Source organism: Heloderma suspectum, chromosome 16 (genome assembly GCF_057233095.1).
Source record: "Heloderma suspectum isolate Gila_16-S chromosome 16, 16-S_ref, whole genome shotgun sequence".
Lineage (NCBI taxonomy): Eukaryota > Metazoa > Chordata > Lepidosauria > Squamata > Helodermatidae > Heloderma > Heloderma suspectum.
Window position 1 is genome coordinate 21332927 of NC_139473.1, and position 25045 is coordinate 21357971.

Genomic DNA, 25045 nt, shown 5'->3' on the forward strand with positions numbered 1-25045 from the left:
AACGGAATACTTCACCTTCTTCGGACTAGTTTTGCTAGTTCACGTCTGAAGGGTGCTGGCAGAACCCAAGCAAAAGTTTAATCTGGTTTCAACTTCACTTTTGTCCACACAGATGAGAAGCCGCTGACCAGCAGAAAACTGAGCCGGGGATTGGGGGGGGGCAGTGTTTGGGATGAGAGACCCAAACTGAGCAGCAAAATAACTCTAGTGTATCTTCCAAAAGATTTTCAACTCCTTCTGGGCCCACTCCCTTGCAACATTTCCATAAGGAGCTGCCCTTGCAGAAACGTCCCCCTTCTCCCCCCACCTCCCACCCCCAAAAACACTATGATATACATTTGTCAGTTGGATCATCTAGCTGAAGAATAGAAATATGGGAAGCTCATCAGGGGAGGGGAGGGGAGGGGAGGGGAGGGGAGGGGAGGGGAGGGGAGGGGAGGGGAGGGGAGGGCTGGATGCGGTCAAGCTCTCTGCCTCCCCGCTGTATCTCCTTGTATCCAAGATGCAAAAAGGATCCCCTCTCCTGGAAAGCTCCCCAAGGTTTAGAAATGGGTCTTCCTAACCCACAAGAGACCTCCGCCCTTTGTGCAGAATGACCAACCAGGTCAGGGAAAGCTGCACGGACTGGAAGGATCCACTAGCTTTAGGTGGCCAATTCACAGCAATTACTGGTGGGAGGCGGGGGGGGGGGGAGAGAACTGAGAATGAGACTGGACTGCAGTAAATCTGACTCCTGGCACATTGCTAGAAATAACCTGAGCTTTTATCACCAGGAGGGGGGAAAGGAACCGTTTTCTCTCTCACCAGCATAAAACTAGAGCCAAGTTGAGATGCAGCCAAGGTGCAAGGGTTCCCAGAACTTCAATGGTCATAGAGAAGGGATTTCTTCTGCACAGCTATTAACAGATCCAGGTGCTTGTACCTTTGCAAAATGCCCCTCACCCCCAAGCCCAGGAGAGGAACTGTTTGCCCTCAGGCGAGAGAGGAAGGCATGCAGGCAGGAGAGAGGGAAACAGGTGCCGCCCGCCACATCGAGCACCCCTACCCCTTTGTGCCCTGCACCCTCAACTGCTTCCCCATGGTGCTAGCCCTCAAGAGGTACACATTTCCCAACCATGTGCACAGGGACAGCCATGGGGGCCTTTCCGTGCCCCATGGGGAAGAAAGGCAACAACTAGGTTGGCCGGGCTTCTTGCATCTGCGCAACCATATTGGCAGGGCCAGGTCCGGCATTCAGGAAGACCTGTGCCCGAGAAGGGGAAGGGGTCCACTAGCTGGGCAGAGTGGAAGGAGGAGGCAGAGAAAGGCTAACTACCCAATAACCGTCAGTTCTTTAGACCACTTACAGAAAAAACACTTAACAAAAGGGGGATTTTGCCTTTTGCAGAGGGGTGGGGGTAGACAGACGCACACGGGCGCGCACACACACGAAAAGCATACAAGGCGACCGATATTTACTTGTCGAATCCTTTCTGTTCTCGAACAGCAAAAAAACAAAATAAATCAAGTCAACATTCCAGGGCACGATTCACTGTTCAAGACCACACAGATGCTGCGCTCTTCTGCTTAGGTCAGAGGTTAAAGTTCAAAGGCAGCAGAGCCTCACCTCACCCTCGGACAGACGCAAAACAATAAATAAATAAATCCTTAGGTTGAACCATTTACCTGAAGGTTTAAGAGAATTTTTTAAAAGGAAAAGTGGGGGCTAAAACCTGGAAATTCCCCCACCAAGCATTACAAAGGATTAACACCAGCCTCCCCTCAAGCCAGCTCCTTGAGATGTGGCCAACTACAACTCCCATCATCCCCAGGGTAGTAATGGGAGTTATAGTCCAGCACATCCTGAGGGTGCCAGCTTGAAGAAGGCCGTTCCACACCTCTGAATTTCAACATTCAAGACAAGCTTTAACTGTACTCTGGTCGATGCAAGATGTGTTGCAAGAAACTCTTTTTGACAAGAACAAGCAGTTTTTAGTGTGTGTCTGTGTGTGTTTACACACACAGAGAGAGAGAGACACACACACACATATATATAAAACAAACAGTACTCATATAAAGGCTTCCTTCTCCCCCTGCTTTTGCTCCACACAAGTCCCACATAAAATAAAACTTTAAAAACCCCGACTGTTCATTTGGCAGGCATTTAAATACTGTCAAAGTGTCTATCCCGGCCGCTTTCCATGGAAAACACATCGCACTTTTACAAAACCAAAGAGGATTTCATTAATACCTTAACGCAGGTTTGGTTTCTTTGACAAGCAAAACAAAAATAGGAGGAGACTCACCAAGGAGACGGAATGGAATTGCTGTTTGCTTAAAGGGCGTGTTTTAGAAAGGTATGTCCTGCCAGATATGAAAGTGGGAGGAAGCCCAGCGCTGACGCTTGGGGGGGAAACCAGCAGGACTCGCGTTTTGGCATCGACACGCTTGGGGGAAAGAAATGTTTTGGTTTTCTCAGCATCGGCTATCAGCCTTTCCCAAGCTGGTGGCCTCCAGGAGTGGTGGACTTCAGATCCCAGAATCCCCAGCCAGCTTAGATTCTGGGAGCTGTAGTCCATCACACCTGGAGGCCACCAGCTTGGGAAAGGCTGCCTTAGGTACATTCAGAGCTGACCTCAGACATGTCGCTGTCCTGCCTGACCACAAGGTCGCCTGCAGAGGACACTGGGGCACTGAGGCTCAGGCGGCAAGTAGATGAGCTGCGTGGCACCTGCTGCCGCTAACAATACTAGCACCCATCAGACGGCCAGGGTTCCTTGGGCACAGGAGCCGGCCCTGCATGCATCAGGCCACAGACTGGCTCATACAGCAGCCCCAAGGAGAGCCTGCGCAGGCGGCTGTAGCAGCTACGTGGTGCTGACAGCTGCTACCGCCACGTGCAGAGAGCCCCCTCCCTACCCTCTCTGTGCTGCAACTTTCTTTCTGCGGCTGCACAGAGGCAAGGAGTGACAGCAGGTTCCTCGCTTGCCCCTGCGGTGGGAAGCCATCAGAGGGTGAGCCAGGAATACAGGGGCATCACCGAAAAAGGGCTCCTCAGTTCGGGCCGCTAACAGCTGCCAGACCAGACGCTGAGACAGTTCTCCAAGGCTGTTTCTGTTCGCAGGTTCCTGCCGGAACTAGTCCCCAAATCACAGCGCACTGGACAGAGCCTCAGGGGCCGGCCTGTAGGAAGCGTTCTGGGTAAAAGCGGGTAGTGACTCCCCAGGCCGCACCCAAGTAGAAAGAGCAAATGTCAGACCTGGGGACTGGGGAACGCACACTGATCCCAGTCAGGTGTGGGCCATCAACATGGACTCAGCCGGGACAACTGGGCTTTGAATCCCCCCTCCCCCAGTACATCCTAGGAGGAACCTGTTCATGGCGCCAGCATGACTTGCGCGGGACACACTTTCTACATACTGCAAAGGTTTGTTTCATTTATAATATATCTGTATATATGCACAAGAACACTTCTGCCTGCCAATTTCAAACACCCACAATATTTGGTTTGTAAGACAGAAGGCACTTTTTAAAAAGAACACTGCCTTTCAGGACAACACGGGACGAAGGGGAAAAACACTTCCCCCACCGCCCCAAAGCGATCTGCAATTTGTTTCAAGATGCTGTTTCAAGAAGAACCATGAAGAAATCTTGAGCCATCCACCTCCTTGCCCCCTCCTTCCCTTTTACATCATTTACCTCAAGGGGAGCAGAATCATGCATCTCCATCCTAAACTGCACACCAACATCTGTAGAAAAGATCCTGAATTGCTCTGCCTCCAGGGCAGCCTTCCCAACCTGGTGCCCGCCCGATGTGTTGGGACTGCAGCTCCCATCATCCCCAGCCAGCATGTGGGAGTTGCAGTCCAGCACACGTGGAGGGCACCAGGCTGGAGAAGGCTGCCCTAGGGGCATAACCTGCAGCAACCGTTTCCCCTACAGGCCTCACTGAAATGAAAGGGAAGTGCCAAAGACTTCAGGCAGGCGCTCTTCGTTTCAGTAGGGCTTGCATATGGAGACCTCGCTGTGGGGCCATGCCCTATTGCTCCAGTGCATCAGTTTGCCAGTGAGTCACTGGGATCCAGTGTAAAGCTGTGATTCTACACAGCAGCTTGAAATAGAAGTCAAACTAGGAATACTATGTAGCCATCTGACTCCAGTTTGAAGTGCATAGTTGGTTCTGCCCCTCTACACACGTTTCCTATTTAAGGGGTCTCTCCAGTGAGAGACACCCCGTTCCCCCAGGCGAAACTCTCTTATTAGTGTCTTCATGTCAGATCTTTGCCAGCCACAACCAACAGCTTGCAAGCTGCACGGGAACCTGAATTAGTTCTGTTGCTTTTTGGAACACATGCAACTTCCCACATCAATTTCCATTCTCTTTAGACACGTCAACCCTCGCTCCCTCAAAACAAAAGGAGTCTCAGCTCTTCATCCTTTGTGGCAACTGTCTTCTCCAGAGAGATGGGCTCATCTCATCTTCCCTTTAAAAAACAAAATTTTAAAAGATCTCCCAAAGAGAAGAGGAATGATTCTTCAAGTTGCTAAGCTTCTAAACGGAAAGGACTGAGCCGCGACAAGCTTTGCATTTTACAAGTACTCCAATAGTCCCTTTCTAGCGTTTTATGTACAACCTCGTGGTCAGTGTCCTAGTCGCGGCTACGGCTAGTCCCCTCGGCTACAAATACACATAATGTAAACACAGCAACGTTTCCGTATGGTACCTATAAAGTCTAGAATAAAGTTAGCATGATCTCCCATTAAGACCCCCCCCCCCCAACTGAATTTGCACAGAGCTGGGAGACATCCTAGCAAGTGTTATCACCTTGAGATATTTAGTGGAAGGAAGGAGTCAAGAATTTGCAGCTAGGAACTCCTTCAAGGTAGAGTTAAAGCTTGTCTTTGATTGGGTTAGGACTTTCTCAAACACTTCCACCTCATACTGGACTCATTAGCAGAGAAGTTATCTAGGGCCCCCTTTCTTTCGATTCGTTGTAATTAAACCAGGTACGATTCTCGGGAAAAGCATCTGATATGAAGAATTGAAAAAAATTCTTTTACTGTAAAATAAACTTAAAATGGAAGTCGGGGTCTTCAGACTGTCAGTCAAAAGTTCATAGGGGAGTTAATCCTGTTTGGGCGGGAGCTGCCGTTTCCAGGCTTCGTTCAAGTAAACTAGTCGTTTGTAATTGATGATAAAGAGAATGAAGTTCAGCAAGTACGTGATGACACAGATAATGCAGAATTCCTTTAGCACAAAGTACAGAATGTAGGCCAGGTACAGGGATCCTATTACAGACACTATGGAGGACATCATGAGAACTAGCGCCGCTACCGCACTTGCCGTCATACCTGTAAAAGGAACACAAATGATTATTGCTGTTTCATTTTGTTTCTGTCAAAACCTTCATCAACACCAACAAAAACAGGGGAAACGAATGCAAATCGGGCATAGCCATTCCGATAACATTTCCCATTTCAAAAAAATATGCTTAATGTACCATCGAAAGCAGATCATGAAGAAAGGAGAGGTGTGTTGTTGTTTTCCCCCAGCTGAAAACTTTAAGTCAGTCACAGCAGTAACAGAGTTCCCACTGTTTGGCAATGAGCTAGGATTTGTGCAAAGCTTTTGTTTTCTTAAAATGCTTAAAAAGCCTCAGAGGTTAAAGCTCAGATTTCTGGTGCAAATGTAACACTGGCTGATCTAATTTATGGAAACCACAGCCACAAGATGTGGCAACAGCCAGGAGCTTAGCAGCCTTGCACAACCCAATAACCTGGAATGTCAAAGAATTCTGGGTTATTGTGAGCACGGCAGCGCTCGAGTCCACGCTGCCCAATGGTTCCTGCTACAACAGGGAGCGGCTAAACAAATCACGGGCCTTCCAACGATTTGTTGGGTTGGCAGGGAAGGGACAAGCCAGAGTTCCTGGAGTGCATGTAACACTAAGTAAACTACAGATCGAAAGTCCGTGACTTGTTTAGCCACTCGAAGTTGAAGTGGGAGTGATCAGGCAGCCTGGAGCAGCACACTATCACACTCACAATAATCTGGAATTTAAAAAAAAAATCTGGGTCATTGTGACATGCGAGCCAGACCTTTGAAAGGGGTGTAGCTCAATCGGGGGAGGCAACTTGGTGCCCTCCAGATGTTTTGGTCATGCTGGCTGGGGATTATGGGAGCGGTAGGCCAACTTATCTGGTGGGCAACAGGCTGGAGAAGGCTGCTTTATGGCATCTGCTCCTGTAACACAGTTTCTGTTATCTGAGGTCCCAAAAGGTACTTCATGACAAAATTACCCAGACACTGAAGACCACTGAACGTTACTCTAAGGCTGCAGCAGAGGCTCTGGAACTCCTGCAGAGACATTCACAGGCTCTCGCCTGTGTTTCGTCATGGAGTAGATACAAGACCTATTCTATATCATTTTGTACAGCACCAACCCCATGCAAGGCGAAGGGGGAACAAGCAAACGCTGTTAGAGGGACTTTGGCTTGCAAATATGCCCACAAAAGCTACCATCCTGTGCGTAAGCCATTTACCGCCCACTGACAGCCTGAAAACAGAAAGGACCAACTCCCTTCTGTTACTACAACTTTCCAGCCTGGTTACCTGGAGGGATTTCTTCATCACCACAGGTGACCAGGTGAGTGGCTATCTGCAACCTAGATTATAGGCTTCACAGAACAGTTGGTTTTTGAAGAGTGATCTGAAGGAAGAGAACAGCACCATGTAGTAGTTTGGGGAGGGAATTCAAGGCATAAGGGGCCAAGGGGGCACGGAGAGAGGATGGTTGCCTTTGCGCTCCCTGTACCTCTTCCCAGCCTTGTACCAGGCTGACCCTTTAAAAAAAAACCTGATTTCAGAAGACAGGGAACTGGCTGTCTTTTCCAGCTCCATTCAGCACTTGCAGAAGTTGCGATGGTTTGAGATCTGTGAGCCGCTGACTCAGACACTGCATTTCTCAGGCAAACCAGAAACAAAGTGGCCACACACAGCGAGATGCACAACACAGCTGTCCGAAGTCACGTTCAGAGGGAAGCTGTGTGACCCTGAACACTCGCAACAGAGGATAACTCATCCTTGGGCCAGAGAAGCAACAGCCACTGGGAGGCAGCACCCTCGGCAAGAGGGAGACCAACCTGGCCCCAGATATCATCCAGGGAAGGAACAGTTGCACGGAGCTTGTTTTGCCCATCCCTGCTGGAAGGAACACCAATAAGAACTTTGAAACTAAGAACTGGTACCCGAGTTTTGATTTTTTGCTCCACCCTCCCAAGCCCTTTTCCTTTTGTGTCGTATCTTTTAGATTGCAATCCTAAGGGCAGGGACTATCTTATTATTAATCTTTGTAAGCCGTGCTAGGAGCCTTTTTTTCGCTTGAAGAGCCGAGTAAAAAATACTGTAAATAAATAAATAACTGAGAAAAGGAACAGGAAAAAAGCTTGATACTTACCAAGTAACATTTGTAGTACATAGAACACAAGACAGAAGACGCTGTTCGGTTGATTTATTGCACTGTCTTTTCCAAAAATGGAGCCCAGGAGGCCAAACCCTCGACCCCATCTGCAAGACAGCGGAACAAAAACTCTCAGCTGTACACACTGGCTTCGGTTTCCCCCACGCCTATTTCAACACGGCTGGCAAGTAGCAAGAGGGAGCTCTCACACTCACTGTCATTTACATGGGGACTGTCTGGCCCTCCTGGGGGGACTGTCTGGCCCTCCTGGGGGGACTGTCTGGCCCTCCTGGGGGGACTGTCTGGCCCTCCTGGGGGGACTGTCTGGCCCTCCTGGGGGGACTGTCTGGCCCTCCTGGGGGGACTGTCTGGCCCTCCTGGGGGGACTGTCTGGCCCTCCTGGGGGGACTGTCTGGCCCTCCTGGGGGGACTGTCTGGCCCTCCTGGGGGGACTGTCTGGCCCTCCTGGGGGGACTGTCTGGCCCTCCTGGGGGGACTGTCTGGCCCTCCTGGGGGGACTGTCTGGCCCTCCTGGGGGGACTGTCTGGCCCTCCTGGGGGGACTGTCTGGCCCTCCTGGGGGGACTGTCTGGCCCTCCTGGGGTTCCCCAGATGGCCCCCCCTTCCCCCAACCATTAGGCATGGGTTTCCTGGCTTTTGTGCAGTTTCCTCCCCATTCTAAAAGGTTGAAATGCCCCTCCAAAGGCTTAGTTACTGGGCAGTAAGAGTTTTAAGCTAAAATAGGCTGGTATTTTCTGGTATTTTCTTGTATTTTGGCCCCACCCCTTTTACCTTAGCCCCCGCCCACCACTGGAATCCAGCCCCCGAGAGCTTCTCCAGAATGGAATTTGGCCCTCGATGCTCCAAGTGACTTTTGATAATCAGTTAAGCAAGCCTGTGCACGAGGTGTGCCTGCCAAAGGCACAAATCCCATTGCACTGAGTTTTCCAAAAAGAAAGGTGGCAATTTTGGCCCTCCATTGATAAGGGCATTTGATGATCCTGGCTAGATTTGACCAAAGTGGGCACATCTAGTCTAGCAAACTGTGACCATGCTGGCTGGGCAAGATAGGAGTGGCAGTCCAGCACAGCTGGGGGGGGATGACGACACCAGGCTGGATTAGACAGTACTGGGGGCTAGACTGACCAAGGGTCTAGACAAGGATATAGCAACTTCCATGAGTAACAGCTAGATTTTAGATGTTAAGTCCTGCTTGTATCTGTCTTCTGCCCAGCAACCTTTGGGAGAGCCTGAGGTACAACCTGACACCATCTCGGGACTTGGTGGAGCTTCATTTGAATGTCTGCAGCTGACTCCCTCTTTCTACCTTAAGACTGTAACCCAGGGGTGCAGAACCTCCTTCAGCCAGAATTCCATTTTGGAGAAGCTGTCTGGGGCTGCATTCCAGGGATAGGAGGAGCCAAAGGCAAAGGGGGCAGGGCCAAACAAATTCAAAAGCCAGCCTATTGTAGCTTCATGAACTTGCTGCCAGTCAGAAGCCTCAGGAGAGGCATTTCAGCCTTCTAGAAGGGAGGGAAAGCAGCACAAAAGTTGGGAAACCTCGAACATCAGCCGCTTTCTTCCCTCTTCCCCATCCTCACCATCTTTCACTGTGTTTACCATCTTGCCAAATGGAGAGTCGTGGAGAACTCTAAAGCTTGCATGGTCTTTTATGGCCTTTGAGTTGGCCTAATAAAAGGCATTACCCCAATACGGATTTTGTTTTTTGCTTTTCTTTTGGCCAACACGGCTACCTCTGCTTTTGAACAACTTCCAGTACACCAGTTAAACAATGTCAGTTAGAACTTTTCAAAACTGTTTTAAAAACCTCTTTTTAAAAGTTAAAATAGTTTTAAACAGTTAAAACAGTGCCCCAAAACAGTTAAACATCCCAAACCTAGAAGCCACCCTACGATTTGCACTCTCACATCCCTGTATTAAACCAGAGGATCTGTCTCCAATGCAGCCTGTCACCCAAACCGGTCAGCCAGCCTCTCTCGAGGAATCTCTCTTTGACCAAGCCCCACTCTGCCTTGGCTTGCCACCAGGGGAGAAAGCAGCAAATGAAAAGGCCTCTCGGATGACAAATTGGCCCAAACTTGCCAAGTCTGAAAGATCACAGAATCCTAGAATGGTAGGGTTGGACGGGACCTATCAGACCATCGAGTCCAACCCCCTGCTCAGTGCGGATCACCCTGGGGAGCTCTTCTACTGTAGATGGCTCCCCTTTCGTAGCCTGCATTGCCTGAAGGCCCCTGTGCAAGACTCCACAGAGTATCCAGGTCCCAAACCACAAAGCTCAGGCCCAATCCAATGGGTGCATTTGACAGACTCCTACTCCAACCATGCTTGCACTGGCACTGATGATAACGCCCGCGCCTTGGGGCTGCAATAGGTTTATGCAAATCAGCAAAAACTGAGCTCAAAGTTCTCCGAATTCCATCTCGATGCTCATTCCAATTCGAATCGGTATCAGATTGTGAGCTTTTTTCCTTTTTGTATGAAGATCCATGCGTATTTCCATGAGTATTTTTCCAAAAGTACACATAGTGCGCACATTTCTAAAGTGCACTCATTTTGAAATGTACACATTTTTGAAAGGTATACATGCAGTTGAATGCAATATTTTTTAGGGTCCGCGAATCCCACTGCAAGCTCAGAAATGTACAGACTTCAATTGGTCCACGTTGCATGTCAGTCTGGAAGGTGCAAATTGGGAACGGACGGAAAGGAATTCCTCATACATGCCTAGGTTGCAATACTGCAATGATGCAAAGCAGAGGCTGCAGCCCCATCACACCGCATGGCGCCATTCCCTTGTTGTGCCTGGCTGCTCCCCCTCCGACTTGGGCAAGGCCTAGGGCAGGACAGCTACAGCAAGCCGCTCCCCCATGGCCATGGCCTTCTGGGCGCCCCCAAGCGACACCACAAGACGCAGCATTGCGCTGGGCCCACTCCACTTTCCCCCTTTGCAAAGCAGTATGTAAAAACCAGGTTATGCATGTGTTACCATTTAGAGCAGCCTCTCCCCAAACTGGAGCCCTCCAAATGTGCTGGACTACAACTCCCACCATTCCCGTGCTGGTTAGGGCACATCTGGAGGGTGCCAGGCCGGGGGGGGGGCTGCTGATTTGGAGTTAAATTCTCCACATACCTATTGGGATGGAACACCCAGTTTTAATTTACAACAACAAGCCTTGTGGTACCTTAAAGACTCAACACATTTATTACAGCAGAAGCTTTCATGGACATTGTCCACAAACCAAGAGTCTGTTGTTTTTGCTGCAACAGACTAATACAGTTGCCCTTCTGGAAATTTTTAATTAGCGCAACTTTTTTTAATACAAGTTAGGGATAAGTACTGGTAAGTAACTAACAGCCCGAAAGCTGTAGACAGGCTTGCTGACAGCAAGGAGAGGGTCCTCCTCTGATGGGTAGGTTTCTAGCCTTTTAGCCCTAGCAAAACACTTGTATGCCCCAAGACAAAGGCTGTGCTGCCCACATGTTCCCTGCTGTCTCCCTCCCCAGCCCAGGAAAGAAATAACCAGGAATACAGAAGGGGCCACCACTCAGTGGAAGAGCCCCTGCTTTGCTCACCGGGGGTGACAAGTTCAATCCCCAACAGCTCCAGATAGAAGGAGTGCAGGTTGCAGGTGTTGGGAAAGACCCATGACGGCGACTCTGGAAAGCCACGGACCGGCTTGTAGACAACGCTGCGCAAAATGGACCAAGCACCCAACCCAGGATAAGGCCGCTTGAGAGTGTCCATCCGAACCAGCCATGGGTCACCTAGCAGCAAATGCAGTGCCGCTAGGTGACCAAACAAGAAAGCTATACGAAAGCTCCCCACCACCCCACTTCGTAGGCCACACCGACTGCAGAATGCTGGTATACAGCCCAATTTAACAGCCTTCCCAACCTAAATCTGCCCAACGGTTTAGGCATATTAAAATTGTGACCTTGTGGTTTCATTACTGAGTATTGCCTCTGTGAGAACTAAGGAAGCCTTTGTGTGCATTTGGAAGGCAAGGGATGCCCTCAACAGTCCTCAAAGAGTATTATGAAAAGGGTCCACTTGAAGTCAGGGATTATGGAGAACCTTCAGCTCCTCCGAACATACATCATCTTTTGAATAGAACTTTTTATGCAAGCCTTGGGGAGGAATGGAGGTTGCCAAGGCTTGCCAGAACAGTCTTTGGGTTTTCAGTCCAGATAGCTAGATAGTTTAAAAAAAAGGTGTCCCCAACCAGTTGTGTCCGACTCTAGGGTATGGTGCTCATCTCCATTTCTAAGCCGAAGAGCCAGCGCTGTCCGAAGACGCTTCCGTGGCCATGTGGCCAGCATGACTGAACACCGAGGTGCACAGAACACTGTTACCTTTCCCGCTGAGGCGGTGCCTATTTATCTACTTGCAATTTCTTGCTTTCGAACTGCTAGGTTGGCAGAAGCTGGGACTGAAGACGGGAGCTCACTCTGTCACTCAGCACTCGGGTCTCAAACTGCTGTCCTGCCGACCTTCCGGTCTGCAGTTCAGCGTCTTAACCACTAAGCCACCACGGCCCCAGCTAGATAGTTTTGTTGTTGTTGTTGTTGTTGTTCAGTCGTTCAGTCGTGTCCGACTCTTCGTGACCCCATGGACCATAGCACGCCAGGCCTTCCTGTCCTGCGCTCTCTCCCGGAGCGTGCTCAAGTTCATATTCATTGCATCCGTGATGCTATCTAGCCATCTCATCCTCTGCCGTCCCCTTCTCCTTTTGCCTTCAGTCTTTCCCAGCATCAGGGTCTTTTCCAGGGAGTTTTCTCTTCGCATTAGGTGGCCAAAATATTGGAGCTTCAGCTTCAGTATCTGTCCTTCCAATGAGCACTCAGGGTTGATTTCCTTGAGGATGGACTGATTTGACCTCCTTGCAGTCCAGGGGACTCGTAAGAGTCTTCTCCAGCACCACAGTTCGAAAGCATCAATTCTTCGGCGCTCAGCCTTCCTTATAGTCCAGCTCTCACAGCCATACATTACTACTGGGAAAACCATAGCTTTGATTAGACGGACCTTTGTCGGCAAGGTGATGTCTCTGCTTCTTACTATGCTGTCTAGGTTTGCCACAGCTTTCCTCCCAAGGAGCAAGCGTCTTTTAATTTCAGGGCTACAGTCACCGTCTGCGGTGATCTTGGAGCCCAAGAAAGTAAAATCTGTCACTGCTTCCATTTCTTCCCCTTCTATATGCCGGGAAGTGATGGGGCCAGATGCCATGAGCTTAGTTTTTTTAATGTTGAGTTTCAAACCAGCTTTTGCACTCTCCTCTTTCACCCTCAACAAGAGGCTCTTGAGATCCTCTTCGCTTTCTGCCATTAGGGTGGTATCGTCTGCATATCGGAGGTTGTTGATAATTCTCCCGGCAATCTTAATTCCGACCTCTGATTCATCCAACCCGGCATTTCTCATGATGTACTCTGCATATAAGTTAAATAAGCAGGGTGACAATATGCAGCCTTGTCGTACTCCTTTCCCAATTTTGAACCAATCGGTTGTTCCATGTCTGGTTCTTACTGTTGCTTCTTGACCCTCGTACAGGTTTCTCAGGAGACAGGTAAGGTGGTCTGGTACTCCCATCACTTTAAGAATTTGCCACAGTTTGTTGTGATCCACACAATCAAAGGCTTTAGCGTAGTCAATGAAGCAGAAATAGACGTTTTTCTGGAATTCTCTTGCTTTCTCCATGATGCAGCGAATGTTGGCGATTTGATCTCTAGTTCCTCTGCCTCTTCGAAACCCAGCTTGTACTTCCGGTAGTTCTCGGTTCGCATACTGCTGAAGCCTAGCTTGTAGGATTTTGAGCATCACCTTGCTGGCATGTGAAATGAGCGCAATTGTGCGGTAGTTTGAACACTCTTTGGCGTTGCCCTTCTTTGGAATTGGAATGTAAACTGACCTTTTCCAGTCTTGTGGCCACTGTTGAGTGTTCCAGATTTGTTGACATATTGAATGCAGCACTTTAACAGCATCATCTTTTAGGATTTTAAATAGCTCGGCTGGAATACTGTCATCTCCGCTAGCTTTGTTGTTACTAATGCTTCCTAAGGCCCACTTGACTTCACTCTCGAGGATGTCCGGCTCAAGTTCAGTGACCGCACTATCATGGCTATCAGGGACATTCAGAACTTTCCTGTATAGTTCTTCTGTGTATTCTTGCCACCTCTTCTTAATCTCATCTGCTTCTGTTAGGTCCCTGCCTTCTTTGTCCTTTATCATGCCCGTCTTTGCACAAAACGTTCCCTTGAGATCTCCGATTTTCTTGAAGAGATCTCTCGTCTTTCCCATTCTGTTGTTTTCCTCGATTTCTTTGCATTGTTCATCTAAGAAGGCCTTCTTGTCTCTCCTTGCTATTCTCTGGAACTCTGCGTTCAGTTGGGTATATCTTCCCCTTTCTCCCTTGCTTTTCGCTTCCCTTCTTTCCTCAGCTACTTGTAAAGCCTCATCAGACAGCCACTTTGCTTTCTTGCATTTCTTTTTCTTTGGGATGGATTTCGTTGCTGCCTCCTGAACAATGTTACGGACCTCCGTCCATAGTTCCTCAGGCACTCTGTCTATCAGGTCTAATCCCTGAAATCTATTCCTCACCTCCACTGTATATTCATCAGGGATATGATTTAGGTCATACCTGAACGGTTTAGTGGTTTTCCCGACGTTCTTCAATTTAAGCCGAAATTTTGCAAGAAGCAGCTCATGATCTGAGCCACAGTCAGCTCCAGGTCTTGTTTTTACCGACTGTATGGAGCTTCTCCATCTTTGGCTGCAAAGGACATAATCAATCTGATTTCGATATTGACCATCTGGTGACGTCCATGTGTAGAGTCGCCTCTTGTGCTGTTGGAAAAGAGTGTTTGCTATGATCAGCCTGTTCTCTTGGCAAAACTCTATTAGCTTTTGTCCTGCTTCATTTTGTACACCAAGGCCATGCCTGCCTGTTATCCCGGTGATTTCTTGACTTCCTACTTTAGCATTCCAATCCCCTATGATGAAGAGGACGTCTTTTTTTGGTGTGAGTTCTAGAAGGTGTTGTAGGTCTTCATAGAACCGATCAACCTCAGCTTCTTCGGCCTCAGTGGTTGGCGCATAGACTTGAATTATTGTGATGTTGAATGGTTTGCCTTGGATTCGTACTGAGATCATTCTATCATTTTTAAGATTGTACCCCAGAACTGCTTTTCCCACCCTTTTGTTGACTATGAGTGCTACTCCATTTCTTCTAAGGGATTCTTGCCCACAGTAGTAGATATGATGGTCACCTGAATTAAATTCGCCCATGCCTGTCCATTTGAGTTCGCTGATTCCCAAGATGTCGATGTTCAATCTTGCCATCTCATGTTTGACCACCTCCAGCTTACCTTGATTCATTGATCTGACATTCCAGGTTCCTAAACAATATTGTTCTTTACAGCATCGGATTTTCTTTTCACCACCAGACACATCCACAGCTGAGTGTCCTTTCGGGTTTGGCCCAGCCGCTTCACTCTTTCTGGCGCTACTTGGAAATACCCTCTGCTCTTCCCCAGTAGCATATTGGACACCTTCCGACCTGAGGGGCTCATCTTCCGGCGTCATCTCTTTTAGCCTTGTGATACGTTCCATGGGGTTTTCTTGGCAAGAATACTGGAGTGGGTTGCCATTTCCTTCTCCAGTGGACCACATTTTGTCAGAACTCTCTGCCATGACCTGTCCATCTTGGGTGGCCCTGCACAGCATAGCTTATGGCTTCACTGAGTTACGCAAGCCCCTTCGCCACAACAAGGCAGTGATCCATGAAGGGGATAGTTACAGGACAATAAAAGATTTGGGGGATTAGTCTGTCTATCTCCATTTGCTTCAGCCACTGTGAAAACTGCTGGTCTTTGTTAGTGCTTCCCCCACCCCCCTGTTTTGAACTTGTTTTAGTAGCTTTTGGTATTATATATCTTTTAAAGGCTGATCCAAACATCCACCCCTGCGGAATTTGTACAGCAGGGATCTCCAACTTGTTTGGGTTGGTGGGCACATTTGGAATTTTCAGCGTGTGCCATGGGCACTCTCACAAAATGACTACCATGGGGGCTGGGCTTGCCTTTTCATAAAATGGCTGCCATGGTGGGCATGGACAGTCACAAAACACTCATTTCCCAGAAGGCTACAGAAAGGACACATGAAAAGTACAAAGCAGAGGTAGGGTCTGAGCTCTAACTCACAAAACCACTGTTTTGAACCCAAATAAAGATGACACAGGAGGGCGACCCTTTGTTTTGCAGCATGCCAGTCTCCAAGTTAAGAGAAATATTAAAACGTATCTTCAGAAATAAGATAAAAATAGGGAGAGGCAGGGAGCCTGGTGGGTTCCAAGTGGGGTATCTGCAGGCACCATGTTGCAGACCTCAGTTCTAGATCTTTGGTCGTCAGAGAGAGAGCAAAAACCCACCCTACCTAAAAAGGAGACAGCACTCCGTTCAAGTGGGAGGGGAGTGTGGGATGGGGGTACTTACTATCTGATGAGGCGGCCATCTTTTTTTCCGCTGCACTCAGCAGCTGGCTGCCAGTCAATTGCAAATCTCTTTAATGGTGGTGCTGGGAACATGGCTACCTAATGCAGGGCGTAGATCCCAGTGACACTTTATGATAAGAAAAGTGGGCTGCCCCCACAGGCAGCCACCTTCCTGTCCCCCACACAGTGTCGCTTGGATCCTTGCTCCATCATGAGATAGCCACATTCCCAACACCATTCTTAAAGAGATTTTAAAGTAAAAAGAGAACTGTCTGCCTTGCCAAAAGGTAAATGACCCACCCACAGTAAAGTGTTGCAACCTTTGCAGAAACCCTTCAAAGGTCACAGAGATACTCCACCCACCTTCACCAGAGGACGAAGCTCCATCCCAGGTGGGAGGACAGGTTGAGAGCAGCCCTAATTTTTGTATCTTTGTAAACCCAAATCAACAAATTTATAACAAGAGTTCATTGCAAAGGCTAAAAAGAAACCCCACCTAAGGGCTAGTAAAACTTTAAACCAAGCACCCTTTTAAAGATCTACACACTGCCTACAACAGCAGTGTCAGGGTCTCACAAATCTTTTGGAAGAGCATTCCACAAGGTTGGCACTACCACAGAGCGACCACACAGCTGCCCACCTCGCTCCCCAAGGAGAGGGCAGCTGAAGCAGCAGCACCTTCGATGTCGACTGGAGCACGTGGAGAGGAAGATACGGAAGGAAGTGGTCCTTAAGATCCCCAGGGCCCAAGCTATTTAGGGCTTCAGAGGTTAACACCAGCAGCTTGAACTGAGCCCGAGAGCAAACTGGCAGCCAGCGCAACTCAACTAAAACAGGTGCAACACGATCAAAATGGCTACCTCCCGCCAGCAACCCAGCTGCTGCATTTTGCATCAAGACACTTTTCAAGGGCAGCCCCACATAGAATGCAGTATAGCAGTCTAATCTGGAGGCAACTAGGGCATGAATGACTGTGAAGGCGAGGAACAGATACCTGATGCACCAGCCAAACCTGGGAAGAGGTAATCCTCGCAATCAATGCTGCTAGCACATCTAGCAAAAAGCACCCTTTGAACTTCCAGGTTGCACATCTAATCCTGGGTCAGGTAATCCACCTACCACAGCACTTCCACCTCATCAGGATGATATTTCCACTTGTTTCGCCCCTTTCAGTCCCTAACAGCTGCCACGGAGAGGTTCAAGACACCGCCTGCCTCCTTAGGATCAGGTGAAAATGAGAGTGACAATGCTAGGTACCATCTACACAGTGATGACCCTGCAGGCCAAGTCACCCAATAATCTCACCCAGTGGTTTCATGCAGATCAGCCTCCCTGAACCTGGTGCCCTCCAGATAGTTGGCACTACACCTCCCATCAGCCCCAGCCAACATGGGCAATGTCAGGAACGCAGATAATTGTCTTCCAAAGCATCTGGAGGGCACTAGATTGAGGAAAGCTGATGCAGATGTTGAATAGCATGGGGGACAAGACAGAAGTCTGCAGAACACCATTTGCCCAGTAATGCAGCCACGGCTAGGCCCCAGGGTCAAAGTCCAAAAACCTACAGCTCAGGGCCCCCCCAGATGGTTACTCAGAGAATGGCAGGTGATGGGGCAGTGGCAAACAGGCCCAGTGCGACTCATGCTGCTTCCCACACAATTCCTTCCCTTTCTTTCTTTTTCTTTTTTAAAAAACACAATCACAGTAAGGGGGCAGCCAGATGGGCATGTACATGGCTACAGATGCTAACTTTATATTTGCTTTAAATATATATGTTGTCTTTTCTGAAAACAAAATGGTGATGCTATTTCAGACATGGGTACTGCTGTCCCGCTGGTACAGGCAGGTAACCCAAATTTTTCTTATGTTCTCTCACATCCAATTGACTTTCCCTCCATCAGTAGCTGGATGCACAAGCTAGTGGGGAAAGAGATTAGATGTGCACCAGAATGTACACTGGGGTGAGGGGGTCCACCTGAACCCCCTCACCCCAGTGCGAAGTGCATAAGGAGGGCATCTATTGTGGTTTACATCTGGGAAAAAGGGGTTCATTTTATTTATTTATTTCATTTCTATACCACCCAATAGCCAAAGCTCTCTGGGCGGTTCACAAAAAGCTCCTCACCAATGGCTATGCTGGCTGGGAATTAGGGGAGCTGCAGTCGAACACATCTGGAGAGCATCAGGTTGGAAAAGGCTGGTGTATACTGTTGGACCAAAATATGGGCCCTCCTATCTGCTGATTAGGTTCTAAAGAAGTAATCCAGTCAACCATCCTGCCCAAAGACTCGTCAGCCACAATAACCATAAGGCCCTTGCATAGTCAGGATATCCTTCCTCATGTCCTACTACCTAACCTCTTCAGAACCTGATCCAGTTCAATCCCATTGTCTCCTTTCTGTGTTCCCACAGCAGACCACCTCCCTTAAAGAAATCCCAACTTTATCAAGTCCCTCTTTGCAACTTCTCCAGTTTAAACAAGCTACAGTCTTTCGTCACAGCATTGCACCCCAGGCCAGCATACTGTTTAACACACATTACCCAATTTTAAACTGGGGAAACCACTGCAAATTGCTGCCTGTGCACACACAAACACCCAAGCTTTGCTAAGCCCCATCTTATCAATGCAATCTTGCAAAATGGTAAGACATTACTCAACATCAGAAAACGTTTCACCTGCAGAAAATACAACTGCTAGCAAACATTTCAACACAAAGTGCAGGTTGATGCCAAGATTAAACAACCCATTCTTAATAGACATTTCACAAGTCATGAATACATTGCTGCTTGCAAATGTCCGCTCAAATTTAACATGGGACTGAAAATACCAACCTGCCTGGTTGCTAATAACAAGTAGGCTAGCATACAGAGAAAGCTGACATATGTTGACTCTTTTTTGGCTACAAATGGTTAACGAAAGGCACATGCGAAGAGGAAGGCCTTCCCCCTCAATCCATCAGCTTTTCCTTCCCTTTGCATGAATGCTGGGCCAACCCCTATCCTGGAGATCAGCCACTGTGCTCCACCACAAACCACAGGAACATAGGAATCTGCTTCATACTGAGTCAGACCCAACCATGCCAGGACTCACTCTTTCAGCTGTCTACTGACACACAGCAAATAGGATTCAAGCAACACTGATCACCCAGAGCAGCAGACGCAGGGGGTGATGGGAAAAGGGGCAAGACAGGTCAGCCAGAAAGGTCTGGTGGCCTAGCAAGGAATAGGTTCCCAAGACCATAACATGATGGTAACCTGGCTGGTCAACCCCTGAGTGTAACTGAAGAGATGTGAAGTGGCAAAAAAACCACAAGCACCTTTCCCAGCTTTTACTTGAAGGACTTGACAGAACAAACAGGAAGAACCCCAACCAGCTCCAACAGGAATGGACTGTTCATCCAGATTCCATTTAACACACACAAAAACGACGCTGCACTGCTTTCAAACACTGCCAAGCTAGTTTAGAAAGAGTACAACCTTTCTGAACTTCAAGAAACAATGTCCTGCACTCACAGGCATGGCAGAGCTATTCTCCCAGTTGATCAGTCAACATGATAGATACGAAGAGTGCAAACCTAAGACTTTCAACCATCCAAGCAGCCAACACTCTGATGAAAGCCTTTCACAGAAATGAGACTTCCTCGAAGATCTTATGATGTTTAGCAAGCCTCGTGGCTATGACAACACCACCTCCCTTGTTTTAAATCCAGGCCAAAGGCCTTGCAAATACTGTATTGAAACAAGCAAGTCAGTTCCACTGAATTGCTCAGAAAGCAGCTATAAGTTCAGGACGATTAGCCAGTGTGAATAATGCATGCCAATTATAGCATGCCAGATGAAAAACATACAGCATTAAGGAACACACACATAGAGAGAGTTCTATAAAGGAGGAGCCTCAGTGGTAGAGCACCTGTTTTGCATGCCAAAAGTCCTGGGTTCAATCCCTGCTTTCCCCACATAGGGCAGGAAAAACTCCTGCCTGAAATCCTGGAGAGCCATTGCTGCCAGTCAGTGTCAACAATACTGGGGTAGATGGACCAAGGGTCCAACTCAATATAAGACTGCTTTCTACGTTCCTGGTCTCCCTATTTCTAATTTAAATTTAAGAAGTGAATCACGATTCCCTTTGGAAGTGCAGTGAAGATATTTATATAATCTTCTGAAAATGGTCAAAGTATTATGGACACTAAGCAAGCCAGCAGGGTCATGAAGAGCCTCAGTACCTGAGCTGGGCCCTTAGTGCAGAACTCTGAAAAATATCTGCAGATGAAAGGAATACATGCCTATGGTCGACTCTTAAAAGGCTTGAGCAAATCCAGCAGCATTAGTAGGACAATATTTTCCCCAGTGCAGTTCGGGAGACAGAACATGCGGTGTGCTGCAAGTGCCTCCTGAAAACATTTTTGTTCATCCAGGCTTTCTCTGGCTTCTAATTAATGGCAACTGATCATATGCGACTCCATCTTACTGTTCTCTGTATTGTTTTGTATTGCCGTTGTAGTTGGAATTGTTTTAACAGGGCACTTAAATGTGATTTTTAATATTTATATGTGAACCACTTACAGATTTTATTATATTAAGCGGTCTATAAATAACTAAATAAAATAAATATCCAATGGTGTGGGATGGACATGCGCATGCCTAACTTTTCACTGAATTGAGGCCTCTTTCACTGGTTAGGGTCAAGGCTGAACTGATTTCTTTACAATTGCATGGGGAAAAACCAACTTTAGTGTGACAGCACAGGCTGCTGCACCTGGCCCTAATAAACCAGGGTCAGGTTCACTCTGCACAGGTGTGCTTAGTTTCCCCCTTACCATGACCGGCTCTTTTCCCACTACTTACTTACCTTCCTTCCATGCAGCCCCACTCCAAGAGAAACCCATTTTCAACCTTAGGGTCCAAACATCTGCCTAACCCAACCAACACTCAACTGCCAACTTGCTTGAAAAATCACAGTGTTAGTCCTTGCTTTAACAACACCCACAAGCATAGCTAAATTCAGTCTACCACTTGGACCACCAAGGCCTCTGGCTACCCTTCCTATAGCCTGATTTCTACAAACTGCTACCTTAGTTCATTCAATGACGTTTGCCAGATGTCACCAGATGCAGACCTGTCACTGTGTTCTGAACCACAAAGGGAACAGCCAAAGCTAGAACAGTCCAAGTCACACCCACATCAGTGAACGCAACCTCATCCCATTCCTTTCCTTCTCTGCTTCCACCCTACACTCATTCGCAGCCACACCCTCTCTTCTTAGAACACCTAGGCCCATGTCCATGACACTAAACACACACACATTCCTGGCATACACAGTTTTACCATCATCACTGTCCTTTACTTTACACTAGAACCTCTTCAATAAGCTGGGAATAAAACAAAGGCCTAGATCCAGTGCAAGGGCCCAGACCCAGAACATGGTGAGACAATGCTCTGAACATGTGCAGAGGGCCTTTCCATCCTCCCCACCCACTGCTGGAAAAAGCTTCCCAAACAGGACTGGCACGTCTCATTTTATTATTTATATTACTAAAAAGCAAACCTTCCAACATCTCAACTTAGTATGTTTTTTTAAAAAATATATACACACACACACACACTTAGCATATTTTCCAGATGTCCCTCAACTTCTAATCAAATAACATTCCTGAATGTGAAACACACCCCCAAAATCATTCACTCTCTCTCTGTCTCCCCACTCCAATCTCAAGGGCTATTGGACAATTCTGATAATAATGCATTTGCAGATGCCTAATGGCAGAAAGCAAAGAGGATCTAAAGAGCCTCTTGTTGAGGGTGAAAGAGGAGAGTGCAAAAGCTGGTTTGAAACTCAACATTAAAAAAACGAAGATCATGGCATCTGGCCCCATCACTTCCTGGCATATAGAAGGGGAAGAAATGGAAGCAGTGACAGATTTTACTTTCTTGGGCTCCAGGATCACCGCAGACGGTGACTGTAGCCATGAAATTAAAAGACGCTTGCTCCTTGGGAGGAAAGCTATGGCCAACCTAGACAGCATAGTAAGAAGCAGAGATATCACCTTGCCGACAAAGGTCCGTCTAATCAAAGCTATGGTTTTCCCAGTAGTAATGTATGGCTGTGAGAGCTGGACTGTAAGGAAGGCTGAGCGCCGAAGAATGGATGCTTTCGAACTGTGGTGCTGGAGAAGACTCTTACGAGTCCCCTGGACTGCAAGGAGGTCAAATCAGTCCATCCTAAAGGAAATCAACCCTGACTGCTCACTGGAAGGACAGATACTGAAGCTGAAGCTCAAATATTTTGGCCACCTAATGTGAAGAGAAAACTCTCTGGAAAAGACCCTGATGCTGGGAAAGACTGAAGGCAAAAGGAGAAGGGTGAGATGGCTAGATAGCATCACTGATGCAACGAATATGAACTTGAGCATGCTCCGGGAGAGAGCGCAGGACAGGAAGGCCTGGCATGCTATGGTCCATGGGGTCACGAAGAGTCGGACACGACTGAACGACTGAACAACAACAACAACAACTATGAGAAGGACTTAAAAGAGATTGCGAGTGGCTCGCTCACTCCAGAAAATGATTCTCTCTCTCTTTAAGAGTTAATTAACACTATTATCAGGCTGAGCCAATCCTTCACCAGTTGGGAGGAGATAATTCTCGCTCTGATGGGATCTTTAACTCTTTTGACAGGTTCTCGGCTTTAGTCTATGATCTGCATAATGCTGCAACGTGCCTTTCTTACGTTGCTCGGTCTGTGGGCCTCATCCCTCTGTAACATTTCACTCCCTCCTCTTCTCTGTCTCTGCGTGCATCTCTCTGCCAATGGAGAATAACACTTTATGCATCAGATGAAGCAGGGCACTCATCCACAAAAACTTCTGCTGTAATAAATCTGTCTTTAAGCAGCTACCAACCCCATTGTTGCATCTGCTGCAACAGACCAAGTCAGGAGCCCTCCTGGAATGCTAATGCTTAACATCATGCTACTTAGAGCACTTCTGAGCATTCAAAGCCCTCAACCACAAAGAGCCCAGTCAGGTAGGCCAGCATCATTAACCCCCACAATGCAGCTATACGGCAAGAGGTGGGATTTGAGATTGGGCAAGGATGGCTTGTTCCTCTGACTCTTCTCTCACCCGCTGAGTTTGCAGCTGCGGAGCGATTTCAATCAGGACCTCAGATTGTGGGGAGAACCCACACTCTGCAAGTGCTCAGAGGCACTTCTGCACTTTGGGTCACCCGAGGAACTTGTAGAGATCTGGATCAGGGCCTCTCTGGGGGAGTGATGGGCCACATGTATCCTGCATATGCTCAGAGACACTTCGGGTCACCCAAGGAGCTCATGGAAGCAGGGAGACCTGGATCAGGGCCTCACTGGGGGGGGTGAGGGATGAGTAAGGTGCGCTCTATACATGCTCAGAGGCACTTCGGGTCAGCCCAAAGACCTCGTGGAGCTCTGGGGCAGGGCCTACCCGGGAGAGGACCGGGTGAGACGCGCCCTGCCGCGCTCAGAGGCACTCCGGGCCCCTGCGGGCCCGGCGCGGGCCCCCGCCCGGCCCCGGCCCGCCCGGCTGACCTGGAGGCGATGGCGGCGGAGCAGCGGACGCGCTCGCTGAGGTCGCAGAGGGCCCGGTAGTGGAAGTCGCGGCCCTTCTCGCGCTCCAGGTGGCAGGCGTAGAGCGCGAGGGCGATGCCGGCCAGGCACACGGCGTAGCGGGCCACCCGCTCCCAGCGCGGCACCGACACTCGCAGCAGGACGGGCGCCGCCATCTTAGCCCAGCCCTCGCCTAGGCGGACCCGGCAGGAGACTCCTCGCCCCTGCGCGCGCAGCGCGGCGCGCGCCCCTCGCCCATTGGCTGCCGGCCGCGGGGCGAGGCCACGCCCACTGCCGCGCGCCCCGCCCCCTCTTCCCCCCCCCCCCGCGGCTGTTTTCTCTCTCTCTCTCTCTCTCTCTCCTCCCTGAACGTGGCGCTCTCCGCCGCGCCAGACGCGGAACCGGCCGACCAATCAAAGCGCGGGCGCGAGCGGGCGGCCCCGCCCATCTCGGCGCCCGAAGAGGGAAGGGTTGCCGCGAGACTTCGCGGGGATCCGAAACGGGAGAGGTCGAGGGGGCGGGGCTTGGTCTTCCCTCGCCTCGACGCCCCGCCCCCTCCTCTCTGAGCTGCCGGTTCGAATCCCGCCGTGGCTGGCTCATTATTATTTTTTACCTTGAAGACGCATCGAGGATTTAGCTATCTAAAGATTTTCAAAGCAGCTTGCTGCAGAGTTCGAGAACAACAAGAAGCCAGGCTCCAAGCTTGGATCCTGCTAGCGACGGGAGAGATCCCAGAGGAATGTGGTGTTAAAGAGAGTGTGGTGGAATATTATTATAGTTGTTGTTATCGAATTTATGAGCTGATTTTCCGTCCAAATCGGACCCCGAAGGTGACTTAAAAAAAAAAAGCGAGCAACAGTGTAAAAACAAGGACTCAATCCTATGCATGTTCAGACAGAAAAAAGTCCTACATCTGGGAATGCTGGGAATTGTAGGACCTTTTCTGTCTAAACATGCATAGGACGGTAGGACTTTTTCTGTCTAAACATGCATAGGATTTTAGGACTTTTTTCTGTCTAAATAAACATAGGATTGTGGGACTTTTTCTGTCTATACATGCATAGGATTACCCCCTTAGGCTGTAGTCCTATGCCCACTCAGTAAGCCTCATTGTGGACTTACTTCTGAGTAGACATGTGTAAGAATGCACTGGGGGGGAAATAACTTTAAAACAATTTGAAAACAATTTACTGTAGTCGTTAGATAAGAGCTAGGCAATCCCTCCAGAATATTTGGACTACAAGTCCCGTAATCCCTGACCATTGGCTATGCTGGCTGGTTGGAATTGGAGTCCAAAATATCTGGAGGCACCACATTGCCTACTCCTGGGTAGGAGCATCAGGTGAGGTATGGGAAGACCACGGTTTAAATTTCTGATCAGCTCTGAAGGTCACTGGGTGCCTTTGGCTCAGTTACTGTTTCTCAGTCTAACCTACCTCAAAGGGCTGTTCTGAGAACAAAATTGGCAGGGGGTAGATGGAGAGAGTGAGAGGGAGGGAGAACTAGGGAGTGAAATATAAA

General features: G+C 48.7%; 1 protein-coding gene across 1 annotated transcript; it reads right to left on the reverse strand.

Annotated features, from left to right (window-relative positions):
* Positions 1 to 4606: 4606 nt before the first annotated feature.
* Positions 4607 to 23719, reverse strand: VKORC1L1 (vitamin K epoxide reductase complex subunit 1L1). Its single transcript, XM_084822655.1, has 3 exons — positions 23507 to 23719; positions 7437 to 7546; positions 4607 to 5331 (listed from the first exon to the last, which is right to left on the reverse strand). Exons 1-3 carry the CDS (start codon positions 23698 to 23700, stop codon positions 5105 to 5107), a joined length of 531 nt encoding a protein of 176 aa, XP_084678781.1. The 5' UTR covers positions 23701 to 23719; the 3' UTR covers positions 4607 to 5104.
* Positions 23720 to 25045: the final 1326 nt, after the last annotated feature.